This window comes from Echeneis naucrates, chromosome 22 (assembly GCF_900963305.1).
Source record: "Echeneis naucrates chromosome 22, fEcheNa1.1, whole genome shotgun sequence".
Taxonomy (NCBI): domain Eukaryota; kingdom Metazoa; phylum Chordata; class Actinopteri; order Carangiformes; family Echeneidae; genus Echeneis; species Echeneis naucrates.
The window spans coordinates 12,615,641-12,628,469 of NC_042532.1; the positions used below are offsets into that span (position 1 = coordinate 12,615,641).

The following is a 12,829-nucleotide window of genomic DNA, read 5'->3' on the forward strand; positions in this document are numbered from 1 at the left end:
GTCGGCCTGCTATTGGCTACCCGCTCGCACTTGGCCTGAGTTACGCCTCCTAATTGGTCCGCTGCAGATGCCTCCTATCCAATCAGTAGTTGTATTTTTATATAATCCCGCGCCAACCACAGAAACTCCACCAACCATTGGATGAAAAAAAAAAGGAAGTTATGCAAGCAGGAGCTGAACTGTGACCGAGAGCTGGACTCGGCTGTAGTCGATGACTCCTTTAACCACCTCACAAATAAAAGTCAACGCAACCACAACGATGCACATGTCCTTAGTTTGCCTCGCCAAGGTACACTTTTATCACTGTTAGCTGTGTGTGTGTGTGTGTGCGTGTGCGCGCGCGCACGCGTCCGCACATGTGGACGCGCACTAGGCCGCTAATATGAACCATACGAAAGCCGAAATGCTGCTTAGTCATGGACCAAAGAGTAGGTAGGAGGGAGTGTTGCGGCCCGTCCTATTGGCTGCTGGGGGATGTGGTACAAGTTTGCAGAAAAAACCGATTGCATTAGTCAAGTCGGAGGAGAACCAGAACCAGACATGGCAACCCAAACCAAGGTGAAGCAGCAGACATGAAGCGGTGACTGTGTCAGGGTTTTGAATAAGGACTGACTGTTTTCTGTGTTGGCTTTCTGTTTACAGCCTGTTCTGTATGGATACTTCAGAAGCTCCTGCTCCTGGAGGGTTCGCATCGGTAAGTCATCCACTGAGTCAGCTTGTGTTTAAATTGTTCAAACATCTTCATGTCAGTAAGATGGTCATTTACTTTTTGTGGTCCAGCCTTTGCTCTGAAAGGGGTTGAATATGACCAGGTTCCAGTCAACCTCATCAAAGATGGAGGTCAGCAGGTATAAGGCAATCATTCACAGCTATGACACGCTCTGCAATTCTACTATTCTAGTATTTGTTGTACAAGATGAAATATGTGAACACATATCAGCTATTAATGCTAGTTTGAATAGTCTTACTATTGCTCCTCCTGTTCTCAAGCTTACAGAACAGTACAAAACACGAAACCCCATGCAACAAGTTCCTGCAGTGGAAGTGGACGGCGTCACACTTTCCCAATCAGTGAGTCCTTTAAATCTTCACCCACACTATCCTAAAATTGCAGTTGCACTGCAAGATAACTAAAAGACAATGTTTCTACTTACACAGCTGGCAGTGATCCAGTACATCGATGAGACCAGACCAGGACCACGACTCCTTCCAGCAGACCCAAAGAAACGTGCCCAGGTTCGGATGATAAGTGATCTCATCGCCTCTGGGATACAGCCGCTGCAGGTGAGTAATTACGACAGACAGGTCAGGTGGCGTCTCTATAGTTTTGTAGTTTTAGGTGTGAATTCACAGTTTAATCCTGTATGCTTCAGAACTTGTACGTGATCCAGAAAATCGGAGCAGAGAAGGTGCAGTGGGCTCAGCACTTCATCGATCGGGGTTTTCAAGGTTGGTGTGATATCATTTCCAAAACACATCGCAAATTTCAAGTTCATCTCTGAACCTTTTTGTTTGTTTGTTTTGGGTTTTTGTCGTCCAGCTCTCGAATCCATTTTAAAGCAAACATCAGGAAAGTACTGTGTAGGTGATGAGGTGAGAGCTTAGTCATCATGTTTAAGTGCAACAACGTGGCTCACAGCAGACACTCCTAATGTTTTACATTTCATACCTTTTAGATATCCATGGCAGACATCTGTTTGGTTCCTCAAGTCTACAATGCAGAGAGGTGAGGTCACTGAGCAGGAAAAAGCATAGATAACCTTATGTTATGTGTTCACATGTCATTCTGCTGGACTCTGTTCAACCTTAAAAACTCTATACTGAAAAAAATGACCCCTTCATGTCTAACCTCTACAGGTTCAAGGTGGATGTCGGCCAGTATCCAACTATCAAAAGACTAAATCAGACCTTACTTGAGATTGAGGCTTTTAAAGTGAGCCACCCGTCTTGCCAACCAGACACACCTGCTGAGTTGCGCACATAGAATAACAGCTTGTCATGCAACATTCATACATTCTTTAATAAATTGCTTTTAAAAAATTAATCTGTTTTGATCACGTTTTAATCACTTTAAGGAATATGGAGACTGAGTTTATAACATTTATTTGCATTTGGTAAAAATATAAATTTTATCCATTTTACTTTACTTTACAGGTCACATTAATGTGTAAAACATGAACATCTGAGATGTGTTTCAAAAGCACAAAACACTTTCAGAGTATTGGCTGTATGGTGGAGGCATGGATGGTTTTTGACCGATGTGTATATAGAGCAAAACAATTTCACAAGTAAAATAGGTTAAGGACTCAAGATAACTGCACTTGGAGAGTCCACATCATAGCATCATCTTAGATTGTTCTGCAGTCACTTGTCACCAGGAACCTCCACTGTGCACTTGACTGTATCGTTGTAGAAGGTACCAGAGCAGTCTGACCCACCAAACACCAGCAGCGTGCACCGGACTTCCACATTTTCACACTGTTCATGCTTGTCCGTGAGGACAGAGCAGTTCAAACTTATCATGCTGTGTCCAGCACGAGGCTTAGAGCTCAGCGCAGGAGATGCCAATGAGCTCCACATGTTGGTATCTGAGAAGAAACAAAACATGTTTAGCAAATTATATGTGGGACTATATGTGGGATTTCAGGTCTCTCAGTGCGGAGGACAAAATTTAATGGCCTAAAGTATATCGCGCCCATACATGTACTGAAGTGTTAAAAGGAGCAGAGACAACTGGAGTGAAGGGCCATTACTCACCAGTGCTGAAAATATGTAAATCTTGCAGAGCTCCAATTGCACTGCAGCCCCCACTGACCAAAATCCTGTTGTCTGAAACTGGGAGTGCTGCATGAAACCTATTTATATAAATGTACCATAATTATTGTGCATTTAGGGCATTCTTTTAAAACTGCACATTTGCATGATTGTACATTCAGTTCAATAAAACCAGGTTGGTAGATGATATTTGTTGTTAAAAGCCATTAAAATTCAAATATAATTCCACTCAAGATATAAAAATATCAAAACCAGATGGGCACAACAGCTCAAGGTTGGAGGGGGGGGGGGGGAAGAAAAAAAAAAAAAAGTTGATTAGCATTGAACTCACCCTCGAGGCAACGGTGGCATGTTTCCACACTTAACAGCTGTGTACTCCATGAATCCTTCATGGAGCAAAGACAAAAAAAAAAAAAAAATATCAGTGCAAACACAGACACATTAATACCCACTTCATGAACCCAACAAATCTTAATCTTACCAAGATCAAGGATGTGGAGATCATTAAGATAGGTTGCACTCTTTCGGCCACCAAAGATTACCAACCTCTGGGACAGAAGTGTGGCTGAATGTCTGTTCAATACAAATTTCAGGTTACTGTTGCAGAAAAAAAAAGATGGCTGCAGGAAATTAACTTTTCAAAAGGTTACGGACCCAAACCGAGGAAGAGGTCTGTCTCCCTCCACAATGGGCTGGTACCAGAGTTCAAACTCTGGGTTGAAGATATACAAAGCATTACTGCAGGGTCTATCAGCCAAAGAACGGACCCCACCAAAGACAAAAAGCTCTTTCTTATAAAACACTGCAGAGTGATATGCCAGACCTGGAACATCCCCCTTTGCCTAAAGGAAGTAAATCCACAAAAACAATCTCTGCATGAGTATTTGCAAAGTATGTGAGAACTGCAACAAGTTAGTTTCTTGGAATAAACCCACGGCAACGCGCTTCCACTTCCAGGTCAGGGTGTTCAGGATGTAAAGCTCGCTGTAGCGCTGACCATCTCTCAGGCCACCGTAAACAAAGATTAACTTGGAGTCTGGGTCATAAGTGGCAGTGTGTCCCCAGGCGCACAGTGGTACAGATCCAGATACAGACGAGTCCATGGGAAACCAGAAGTCGCCGTCTGAGGAGAGGTTAGGTAATCAAATATGAACCCAACTGGAAATGTAATCAACAGCTATTTCAGGCCCTTATTTTTTTGTCATGAGTTGTCTTTTTGGTGGAATGCACTTTAAACGTGCTGATATATTTTGATAGGCTTCAGCCAACAAAAAATACATGGCTGAACAAATAGGTCAAACTCCACTGACCTAACTCGAGTTTCCAGAGTGAGTCCTTGCAGTAGTTTTGATCTGCCGTCTCCCCCCCGATGAGGACAGCCGTGTCTGCATCAGTCAGACACATCGTGTGGGTCCAGCGCGACGACGGATATACTGAAACTACATCAAGATCTTTGCCATATTTGGTGCATTCAGATGTGACCACAAGATGGACGTACTGTTTTTGTGCCTAACCTCTGTTCTCATTCTTTATCTGCACTGTCATTTCTTCTTGGCTGTTCACCCTGGACAGCCTCTTTTTCTTGGGGGCTGAAGCCTGGTCTGTGTCCTCAGTGGGACTGTCCATGTCTTCAGGACTCCATGTCAGGTGGCCCCTCTTGCCAATGACTGTCCACCTGGGTGTCTTGTCCTTATTGAGAGACTAGATTACATACACCCCACGTAGACATTTATTCATTTATACAGAGGACTCTTACCGTAGGCCAAGCTGCAGGTTTATTTCCAAGAGTGGAATCACTGGTGTCAATTTTATTCACTTGAATCTCAGCAAAGCAAACACTATCGGCCAAAGGTGAGGAGTTGGGAGCCATCTGCAAGGTAGGACAATAAAGGCAACATGCAACTAAACCATAGAGAACTGCGAAAATATTCTTAACTCTGCTTATCTTACTGTCTCATTGACGCTGCTTTCATGCAATGTGCTGCAGAGATCAGCTGCATCAGGCTGTTCTGGAAACAGACATTTCCTTTGGACCAGAGGCGTACTGCTGAAGAGATCAGTGGTATCCTGTGGCAGGAAACAACTGATTGCATGAAACAAATCACAGAAAATCTCACAGACTGTGCTTCTAAAATGTCTTCAACTAGTATCAGCATTCATATGATGCATGGTCACAGGTGTGAGGTGCAGGGCATGTTTATTTTTATTATTTTTTATCGGGGGTCCTAAGGTTGTTGCCTCATGGTAACAGGAGGAAGTTCAATGTAGTGAGAACCTCACACCTCTCCGCACACTGTGAGCACAATCTTTCCATAAACTCCTCTCCTGCCTCTCTCTGCTGCCACTGAGACAATGTCCGGGCTCCAGTCCCCTTCCCAGGTCAGACACCTGAGCCCAAACAGGAGTTCACATTTAGCCTCAGAGTTACCCTTCTCTGGTCTCTCCACCTCTCCCCCTCCCTGTACCTTGCTTGAGGTGACAGAGTCCCGATCACCTGGGCCGGCACCTCGGCACTGACCACCACCTCCGCGGTGATGGTGGTGCTGCCGGCCGGCCAGTCCCCCAGGCCGAAGACCAGCAGCTGTCTGGGCAGAGGCAGCGGGACGTGCACCTGGAAGACCCTCCGGGTGGACTTACTGCCGGAGGAAAGACGCAGTCAGTGTCTGAAATGGACGGCTGTGTCCGTGTGTTTGTGGAGACGCCGTACCCGATGAACTGGCGTGGAGGGTCACGCAGGGACCAAAGGACGTAGAAGTTGAGCCTCCCCATGTTTCCTCCGGGCCGTGAGAGTCTCCTCTTCCTGTCTGCAGGGGGGTGGGGGGGGGGGGGGGGTCAGAGTTTGATGGCAGCCGGTGTCTTCATTAAATGCTTGTGATTGGCTGGGCCGCCATTAAAGGACGCAGCTGCAGTGATGTGTCGTGGCGAGAGTCAGGAGCAACGAGTCATCTCAGTGATTCGTATGCGCGCCACAGACTCGGATCCGTTCACGAACGGGTCTTTCTGTCGCATATTCTCTGTGTAGGAAGGGCTGATTCGTTCACGACTGTAAAGTACGGCTCTTCGGGTCTTTCGTTCATTAATCACATGGTTACAGCATGTCAGTCTCTGGAGGGGTCCAGTCTCTGGTCTGGTTTAGTCTCTAGTCTCTGGAGGGGTCCAGTCTCTGGTCTGGTTTAGTCTCTAGTCTCTGGAGGGGTCCAGTCTCTGGTCTGGTTTAGTCTCTGGAGGGGTCCAGTCTCTGACCTGGTTTAGTCTCTGGAGGGGTCCAGTCTCTGGTCTGGTTTAGTCTCTAGTCTCTGGAGGGGTCCAGTCTCTGGTCTGGTTTAGTCTCTGGAGGGGTCCAGTCTCTGACCTGGTTTAGTCTCTGGAGGGGTCCAGTCTCTGGTCTGGTTTAGTCTCTAGTCTCTGGAAGGGTCCAGTCTCTGGTCTGGTTTAGTCTCTGGAGGGGTCCAGTCTCTGACCTGGTTCAGTCTCTGGAGGGGTCCAGTCTCTGGTCTGGTTTAGTCTCTGGAGGGCTCCAGTCTCTGGTCTGGTTTAGTCTCTGGAGGGGTCCAGTCTCTGTGGAGGTTGTGTTGTTACCTCATGTTGATCAATAGACAGTAAACTGTTATCAAACTTGTACTTAGCTCAGATTTCAGCCTCTCCTCTCTTTCCCTAAACTGTTCAGCTGTCTGTCTCCTCTCCTGTCCTGTGTGCTCCATGTCTGGTTCCTCCTCTGCCTCCTGTTTTCATTGCACTTCTTGTCATAGATTCAGGATGATGGCAGAAATGGAGGCAGAAATTAGAGTCGCGGCTCCGCACCTTAGCTAGCCGCCCCCCTGCAGCCGGTGCAGGCCGCCGCAGCAGCTCCCTGGGTCTCGTTATTTACTAAAGACTCGTCGCCCAGTGTAAACAACTGTCTTTACATGAGTCTGAGCCTTACTAGGTGGGAAATGGGAAATCATTTAAACAGTGCCCCTTAATATGTGTCAGAGAGGCTTATTTTCATTTCCTACCATATGGGGAATCACATTACAGATTTAGAAAATAACTGTCATGTAAAAAATTTATATAAAAGCAAAGTTGTTTTTTTATCAAATGGTTGGAGGTTGGATGGAAGGAAAGCAACAGGTTAAAGCTACACACACACACACACATATATATATTTGTTGGGTCTCTTTAACAACTCCATAGTCCATAGGCCATGGAGTTTGGCCCAGACTCACTCTATATATAAACTAACTCTTATAATTTACCACCATATGAATATTAATACATTTGATTTACTCAAGTAACATTTTTGACTTGGCAAGAAAATTCTTACAAGTCTTTGAAAATGAAGTTCAATGCAACGCTATAACTTGCCTTCAGGTGAAAATAAGCCTCTCTGACACATATTAAGGGGCACTGTTTAAACACCAATTTAAACACAAGTGCCACTCAATGGACTGTGCCTGGCCTTTGGGGAGAGCTGGAAATAAAACCTGGTTTCATCAGCCCCTCTACAACAATGACATCAATCCCCTAATGCTACAATTTAATGGAAACACGAGGGACCATCCTGAAGCGCTTTCTAAACCTGGACATGCAATGAGACTGTTAGGAACTGAAAGGCTGTGCAGACCAGTAGTCATAATGACATTTTTCAAGTTGATCATGCTGCAACATTTAGCTTCTGTACAAAACACTACTGAACACAGATGTTCAGTGTGTTGGGGTGTTGTTGTTGTTGTTGTTTTTTTATAAATGTAAAAGTAATCATAATGCCAACTAGACAATCTTCTCTTTATTGTGGAATATAAATTTCAGGAACATGCAGACAAGAGAACATGGTAGAAGCAGTGATTAAAAATATCTTGAAACAAAGAAATTCAACAGAATCAAACCTAAAGTATGTCTGAGACACTGAGGATCTTCAAAAACAAACACAATGACTTCCACTTACAGACCTGCAGCACACAAAATACATTTAAATCTGCTCCTTACTTCCAAAACAGCAAATCAAGGAGGGGGGGGGGAGGCACAAGGCAAATGCAGATTTCAAATCTATATTATATAATAAGAGCTTTAGGTGATAAGGGACGGCTTTTATTTGTGTCAAAGAAAACACACTTTAACTACTTGCTTCTTTACATTCAACTTATATCTTTTACCAACACACCACAATGATTGACAACATGTTTGTGCACAGAGGGTGTAACTCATAATTGTACTTTCTATTATCACATCATGAGATTTAGCACAAATAAAAAATAATTTACACTACAAAACAAAAGGAAACAACAAAGCAAAAGAACAATCATAGAAAGTGAACGCATACACATACACAACAGATAAACCTCAATTTATTTAGGGCACTGCTGATTAAGCGCCTGCCCTGGTTAAATATAGTCTGTGCAGGTGTTCCCTGATCACTACTACCATAGAAATCTTACGGCAGAAGAGAATATATATTTTATGACGGGCACTTGACCAAATAGCACAGTGCATCTGTGGGAACATGGCACCTATGCAAGGCTTCTTCAAAAATCCGCAAGAAGTTGGAACAAATGTTGCATTCAAAACTATCTGATGATATACATAAATTTAACATGTGGCAACTTAAGTTGGTTGTGAAAAAAATAGATATGCAGGTATTTAACTTTTTATATTAACTTCTTTTTCTCAAGAACGGAATCAAAAATAATTCACTGTGGTTAGGAGTAACATTCTTTAACAATAGATTGAAATCTCAGGCACTGTAATAAACCCTGTAGTAGAGAGTTTTATTTCGCCATAGTGAGTAGGAATTGTCAAATTTCAGGAGGTAGGTGCCTTCGCCTGGAAAATCATGGTTGCCCCCGTAGACAGACAAATGACTGTCCTGACGATATACGGGTAAGATTTCAGCCAAGTTTGAGTTGGTTTGAGTTTTGGAGCCCTTCTCAACATCTCCGTTACTGACAGGCCCTGAAACAGAAATCAGCCAAGCCATAAAGTCAACACAGCTGTCCCTTTGATTTCTCATTTGAAAACTCAAAGGGACTCAACTAGAAAACAAAAAACATAAACACAACTAGGGTGTGTTTGATAAAAAAAAAAAAAAAGAATGACTGATGTGTTTTTATAGACGTCATCCAACCAACCTTCAAGCTCCTCCTCTTCTTCTTCGTCATCACTTGACTCACTGATGTGCACTGTGATAGACCGGTTTGTGACAGGAGTACAGTCAAAATAGATTCCAAAGCCAATGTCATAACCATCTGTAGCAAACTCCCAGCACACTTTCTTGGCCTCAGGGACAGTGGGAACGTGAACTGTCATGATATCGCCTCGGTACACCGTCACCACGCTGTCCTTCTCCTGTCGAAGCTTTGCCTTCAGCTCCTTCAGCGCAGCAGATGTCCATGTTGTTGGAGGTTTCAGGGGTGGCATCTGGGCTGCCATCGGGAAGACCAAATGGCAGCCGGGTTACATAAGAGTAAAACAATGACCCATCTTAAATAATGTTATAGCATTGTTGATTTATATCTTTTAGAGCTTGAATTAAAATGTAAACACATTTGAACCCAGTTTACAAAACCTCTGAGTTAAAATCCTTGATGAAATAAATCAGCAGTCAGGTTGGCAAACTCAGCAGGCCCTCACCTTTGATCTCAGAGGAGAGCTGACAGCTCTCAGCATTGTTGTTGTCCTTGCCTCCTTCCCCCAGGACCAGCTCAGCAGGAGCCTCATCATTACCCTCAAAATGCACACATACAAGACAGGCATTACAGAAAAAATTACAAAAGGTTGGACTTTGCTGTTTATTGCCAATCAGTGACAGCTTCTCAAACACACTGATTACCTCTGAACGCTGCCCTGAATCTCTCTGGGTTTCATCCATTTTGGGCTGGTTTTCAGTTTCAGTAAAGCTTTGTGAAAGATCTGTACTCTGCAGCCTGAAGTGAGGAGAGAAGAGCAGCATGAAAATAAATACAAAAATAAAATCCCATTATTTCCAAGGCAGTAAAGTCAAGATGCAGCCGTCCTGACCGACACCAGCACTGTGCCAAACACACGGCGCACGGCAGCAACAGGTTACCTGTCCAGCGGTCTGTTGTCGCACCCCTTGGATGTTATTCCGGGGAAGGAGGAGAAGGAGAGAGATGACAGCCGCGACTGGAGCTCGGATGTGGTCTCTAATCTCTCCATGGCTGTAAAGACAAGGCAAACACCTCAGTGTGCGCGGCTGAGAGGATGAAGCCCCGCCCCTTCCAGCCACAGGAAGGGAGATCGATGACAGCGCTCCGACTAGCCTGCTAGCGCTGCTTGAATAAACAAAGCTGCCGCCCGACGCTAATGGACCGCTTCACCCACAGCACACACTTGCAAATGAACAACCAAGGGCGATCTACTCTGCGTGTGTGTGTTTGGTGGCTGTTGGCTTTATTAAGCAGCTCTATCTCGGCAGACTGACATTAGCTTGCAGCTGATGTTAGCCGATGTTAGCTTGCTAGCAGGCGGTGAAACGTGCAGCCGGAGCGGCGCAGGGTGATCTTACCACGATGTAACGCCGATAATCTGATAACTCCGCTTCACTTCAGTCCAACTCAGCTCATCAGGGAAGCAGACACCTCCATATCACTGCGGTCATATGATCCCTGGGTCCGTTCTCGGAGCTGACAGGAAAAAACAAGCAGATTCTTTTGAGACTTCCGTGTTTTCTCGATTGTAGACGAAAAAGGGCGAACCTGAGGCGATGCAGACATCCTGCAACACACATAACTGATCATCATATCCATATTCATTTGGCTTTAAAATAATTTACAAGAGCCATGTCGTATGAGGAGCGGGGTAGTTTATTTTATTATTTCAACAAAATGGCCTCAAGACATGTTTTCTTTACATTTGCATTTGTAGTCAGCCTTTTTTTTTTTATGAAATAACCCGAGTCTTTTGTTCATTCAAACAAAACAACACTCAATTGAAATTCATTCTTTTATTTATATTTATTACATTCGTATCACATCTGTATCTGTAACATAACAGGTTTGAGTCTTAAATGTCATTCTGTGATGCACATCCTGATTAAAACAATTTACAACAAAGTGTAGCTGTCCGAAGATACAGGTGTCTCCAGCAGGGATTTGTACGCCTCGGAAATGCGCTGCTGCATAGATTTATTGCTTGATAGAAACCTTAGTAGAGGCGTCTCTTTGGACTGGGCGTCAGTGAGAGAAATCCAGGGAAAGGGCCTTTGAGGGAAAGCAAAATAAAGCATAGCAGTAATTAAAATTAGTGCTTTGGTTTTCTTCCTTTATCCTCTCCTTATAAAACCGTCTCTTTTCTCTCGTCTAACATTGCGCTGTAGTGAATTTACGAGCTTATCACTGAACATGCACAGACAGCACCTGGTTAAGGTAAACATCAGCAGCCTTTGGTGGTTTAATTATACTGTATTGCACTCACTCATCTCCGCCAAGAGAAGATGCATGAAATGAGCTGATGAAACTTTGTGCATTTAATTGCACGGTGTGTGTCCTTTTTCCCATGAAGAGGCTGTTCATCAGAGAGAGGGCTTCACTAGATGGCAGACTGGCAGAGGTGCAGATGTTTAATAGGCTGTACAACACTGTACACACCCAGTTCAGATTCAGAGTGATGCCACCTGCGGGGGTCATAAATCACCAAATATTTTCAGTTTACTTATTTAACACAAGGATGAAGCCTCACTATCTCAACTCACATTGTTTCCCCTTTGAATCTTACAAAACATGCTCAAAAATAATTCTACATGACATACCACTCATTGTAAGAGGACACGATGCCTCTATCAGCAAAGGCTCTCTCAAAGCCATGGACAGATCAGTGCAGGACAGCCACACATCTGCAGTGGCACCGCCCACAATGTCATACTGTGGCTTTATAATGAAATCATGTCTAAGAAGTTTAGTCAATCTGAAACAGAAATTCAAGGCAGAAGGATGCACTGATTGAAAATAATGAAAAAAAAAAATCTGTTGTACGTGTGCATGGGTGCAGTGGTACCTGGCAACAGGCACAGCAGAGATGAAACTGTACACGAGGCAGTGTTTGGACAGGCGAGAGTGGAGATCAGCACAGACTTTGGGGAGGTGAGAGGGCAGACAGCAGAGGAACAGGAGATCTGCCCATGCTGCAAGCCTGCCATTGTCAAAGAAACACTCAACCCTGTTCTGGAGAAACTCCACTGAAACACATGGGCAACAAAACAAACACTTTAGTGATCTAAGTGCGTCAATAATACGTTTTCAGTTTCATTTATTCATTCTCATGTTTAATAATTAACTCACGAGTATCTAGTCAGAACTACCACATCAAACCTCACTGCCTGAACTAAACATATTCATGGATTTGCATTAGTGCCAACAGATGGAGACTTTTGTAATTAGTGTTGGGAATAAAAGGATTGTTCGGACAACAAAGAGGAGGTTGTCTGTGGCCTTTTTTCCTGGTATGCCAGTTTTTGTTTACTGATTCACATTAACCCCCCTCTCTTCAGCAAGTTTCACTGCATCAGAACAATACACGAGCTTTGATTTGCCTTGGATAAATATTTATGGTAAAGGTCAGTGCACCTGCATTTTGTGGTCTCCTTGTGGAGACCTTAATGTGTGATGCTTTGATGGCAGTCATGTCCAGCAGGGAGAGGAGCAGCTGCTTCCCTGTGCGGCCCAGTCCCAGTATCCCCACACAGAGGGCGTCCCCTCCTGGCTGGGCCGGTCCGATGGAGCTCCTGAATGAGTCACAGTCAGTGTCAGTCATCATCTCGGCGGTGGCTGAGGGCAGCACACGCACCAAGGGCCAGGTACCTCAGCGAGTGCGCGAGCTTGCACAGGTAGAGCGCGTGCGCCAGCCCGCAGAAAGTCAGCCCGGCTGCGCGCGCACGGAGGGGGCGTAGCTTCTCCTCCTCGCCGGTGAGTCCGGACCCAAAGGAAAGCCCGCTCAGGCCGGCAGCGACGTCCTGCAGCTCCCCGGCAGCGTCCATGAAGCGGAGGGTTAGTGTTGGGCCGCGGAGAAGTGCGTCTGTTGCCGTGGCAACGTGAACAACTTCCGACTTAACGGGCCAGCTGGC

The 12,829-nt window shown here is 44.8% G+C and overlaps 4 protein-coding genes across 6 annotated transcripts; 1 reads left to right on the plus strand and 3 right to left on the minus strand.

Moving 5' to 3' along the window:
* The first annotated feature begins 189 nt into the window (after nt 1-189).
* Nucleotides 190-2,166, plus strand: gstz1 (glutathione S-transferase zeta 1). Of its 2 annotated transcripts, none has more exons than XM_029493777.1 (9): nt 190-289; nt 643-694; nt 781-848; nt 991-1,071; nt 1,159-1,284; nt 1,374-1,449; nt 1,541-1,593; nt 1,677-1,726; nt 1,858-2,166. In XM_029493777.1, exons 1-9 carry the CDS (start codon nt 212-214, stop codon nt 1,982-1,984), a joined length of 711 nt encoding a protein of 236 aa, XP_029349637.1. In that variant the 5' UTR covers nt 190-211; the 3' UTR covers nt 1,985-2,166. The 2 variants fall into 2 exon arrangements, with proteins under 2 accessions (XP_029349637.1, XP_029349636.1); XM_029493776.1 differs by lacking the exon at nt 190-289 and adding an exon at nt 308-558 and having other exon boundaries at nt 1,858-2,162.
* On the minus strand, nt 2,075-5,597 carry LOC115035774 (rab9 effector protein with kelch motifs). The gene is made up of 13 exons (XM_029493775.1): nt 5,483-5,597; nt 5,241-5,411; nt 5,058-5,163; nt 4,726-4,842; nt 4,532-4,645; nt 4,290-4,464; nt 4,086-4,214; nt 3,711-3,898; nt 3,430-3,617; nt 3,257-3,348; nt 3,107-3,161; nt 2,758-2,855; nt 2,075-2,588 (listed from the first exon to the last, which is right to left on the minus strand). Exons 1-13 carry the CDS (start codon nt 5,542-5,544, stop codon nt 2,365-2,367), a joined length of 1,719 nt encoding a protein of 572 aa, XP_029349635.1. The 5' UTR covers nt 5,545-5,597; the 3' UTR covers nt 2,075-2,364.
* A 1,928-nt stretch (nt 5,598-7,525) lies between these two features.
* On the minus strand, nt 7,526-10,437 carry tmed8 (transmembrane p24 trafficking protein 8). 2 transcript variants are annotated; one of them, XM_029494044.1, is made up of 6 exons: nt 10,277-10,437; nt 9,818-9,929; nt 9,581-9,674; nt 9,382-9,475; nt 8,880-9,173; nt 7,526-8,703 (listed from the first exon to the last, which is right to left on the minus strand). In XM_029494044.1, the coding sequence occupies exons 2-6, from the start codon at nt 9,925-9,927 to the stop codon at nt 8,486-8,488; spliced, it is 810 nt and encodes a 269-aa protein (XP_029349904.1). In that variant the 5' UTR covers nt 9,928-9,929; nt 10,277-10,437; the 3' UTR covers nt 7,526-8,485. The 2 variants fall into 2 exon arrangements, with proteins under 2 accessions (XP_029349904.1, XP_029349903.1); XM_029494043.1 differs by having other exon boundaries at nt 9,382-9,674.
* A 376-nt stretch (nt 10,438-10,813) lies between these two features.
* noxred1 (NADP-dependent oxidoreductase domain containing 1) lies at nt 10,814-12,742 on the minus strand. Its single transcript, XM_029494327.1, has 6 exons — nt 12,549-12,742; nt 12,333-12,490; nt 11,764-11,944; nt 11,519-11,673; nt 11,185-11,383; nt 10,814-10,970 (listed from the first exon to the last, which is right to left on the minus strand). Exons 1-6 carry the CDS (start codon nt 12,740-12,742, stop codon nt 10,814-10,816), a joined length of 1,044 nt encoding a protein of 347 aa, XP_029350187.1.
* Between the last annotated feature and the right edge of the window lie 87 nt (nt 12,743-12,829).

What these genes read in the sequence shown, in the direction of transcription:
- gstz1 (XM_029493776.1), top strand. Translation starts at nt 475, where the DNA reads ATGTGGTACAAGTTTGCAGAAAAAACCGATTGCATTAGTCAAGTCGGA. An exon ending in CTCCTGGAGGGTTCGCATCG is followed by an intron (nt 695 to 780) that starts GTAAGTCATCCA and finishes TTTGTGGTCCAG; the next exon opens with CCTTTGCTCTGAAAGGGGTT. An exon ending in GCGTCACACTTTCCCAATCA is followed by an intron (nt 1,072 to 1,158) that starts GTGAGTCCTTTA and finishes CTACTTACACAG; the next exon opens with CTGGCAGTGATCCAGTACAT.
- LOC115035774 (XM_029493775.1), bottom strand. Translation starts at nt 5,544, where the DNA reads ATGGGGAGGCTCAACTTCTACGTCCTTTGGTCCCTGCGTGACCCTCCA. An exon ending in TGCTCACAGTGTGCGGAGAG is followed by an intron (nt 4,843 to 5,057) that starts GTGTGAGGTTCT and finishes TTCCTGCCACAG; the next exon opens with GATACCACTGATCTCTTCAG. An exon ending in GATAAAGAATGAGAACAGAG is followed by an intron (nt 4,215 to 4,289) that starts GTTAGGCACAAA and finishes ATCTTGATGTAG; the next exon opens with TTTCAGTATATCCGTCGTCG.
- tmed8 (XM_029494043.1), bottom strand. Translation starts at nt 9,927, where the DNA reads ATGGAGAGATTAGAGACCACATCCGAGCTCCAGTCGCGGCTGTCATCT. An exon ending in GCTCTCCTCTGAGATCAAAG is followed by an intron (nt 9,174 to 9,381) that starts GTGAGGGCCTGC and finishes TCCCGATGGCAG; the next exon opens with CCCAGATGCCACCCCTGAAA. An exon ending in AGAAGAGGAGGAGCTTGAAG is followed by an intron (nt 8,704 to 8,879) that starts GTTGGTTGGATG and finishes TTTCTGTTTCAG; the next exon opens with GGCCTGTCAGTAACGGAGAT.
- noxred1 (XM_029494327.1), bottom strand. Translation starts at nt 12,742, where the DNA reads ATGGACGCTGCCGGGGAGCTGCAGGACGTCGCTGCCGGCCTGAGCGGG. An exon ending in AGGTACCTGGCCCTTGGTGC is followed by an intron (nt 12,491 to 12,548) that starts GTGTGCTGCCCT and finishes TGACTCATTCAG; the next exon opens with GAGCTCCATCGGACCGGCCC. An exon ending in GTGTCCTCTTACAATGAGTG is followed by an intron (nt 11,384 to 11,518) that starts GTATGTCATGTA and finishes TGACCCCCGCAG; the next exon opens with GTGGCATCACTCTGAATCTG.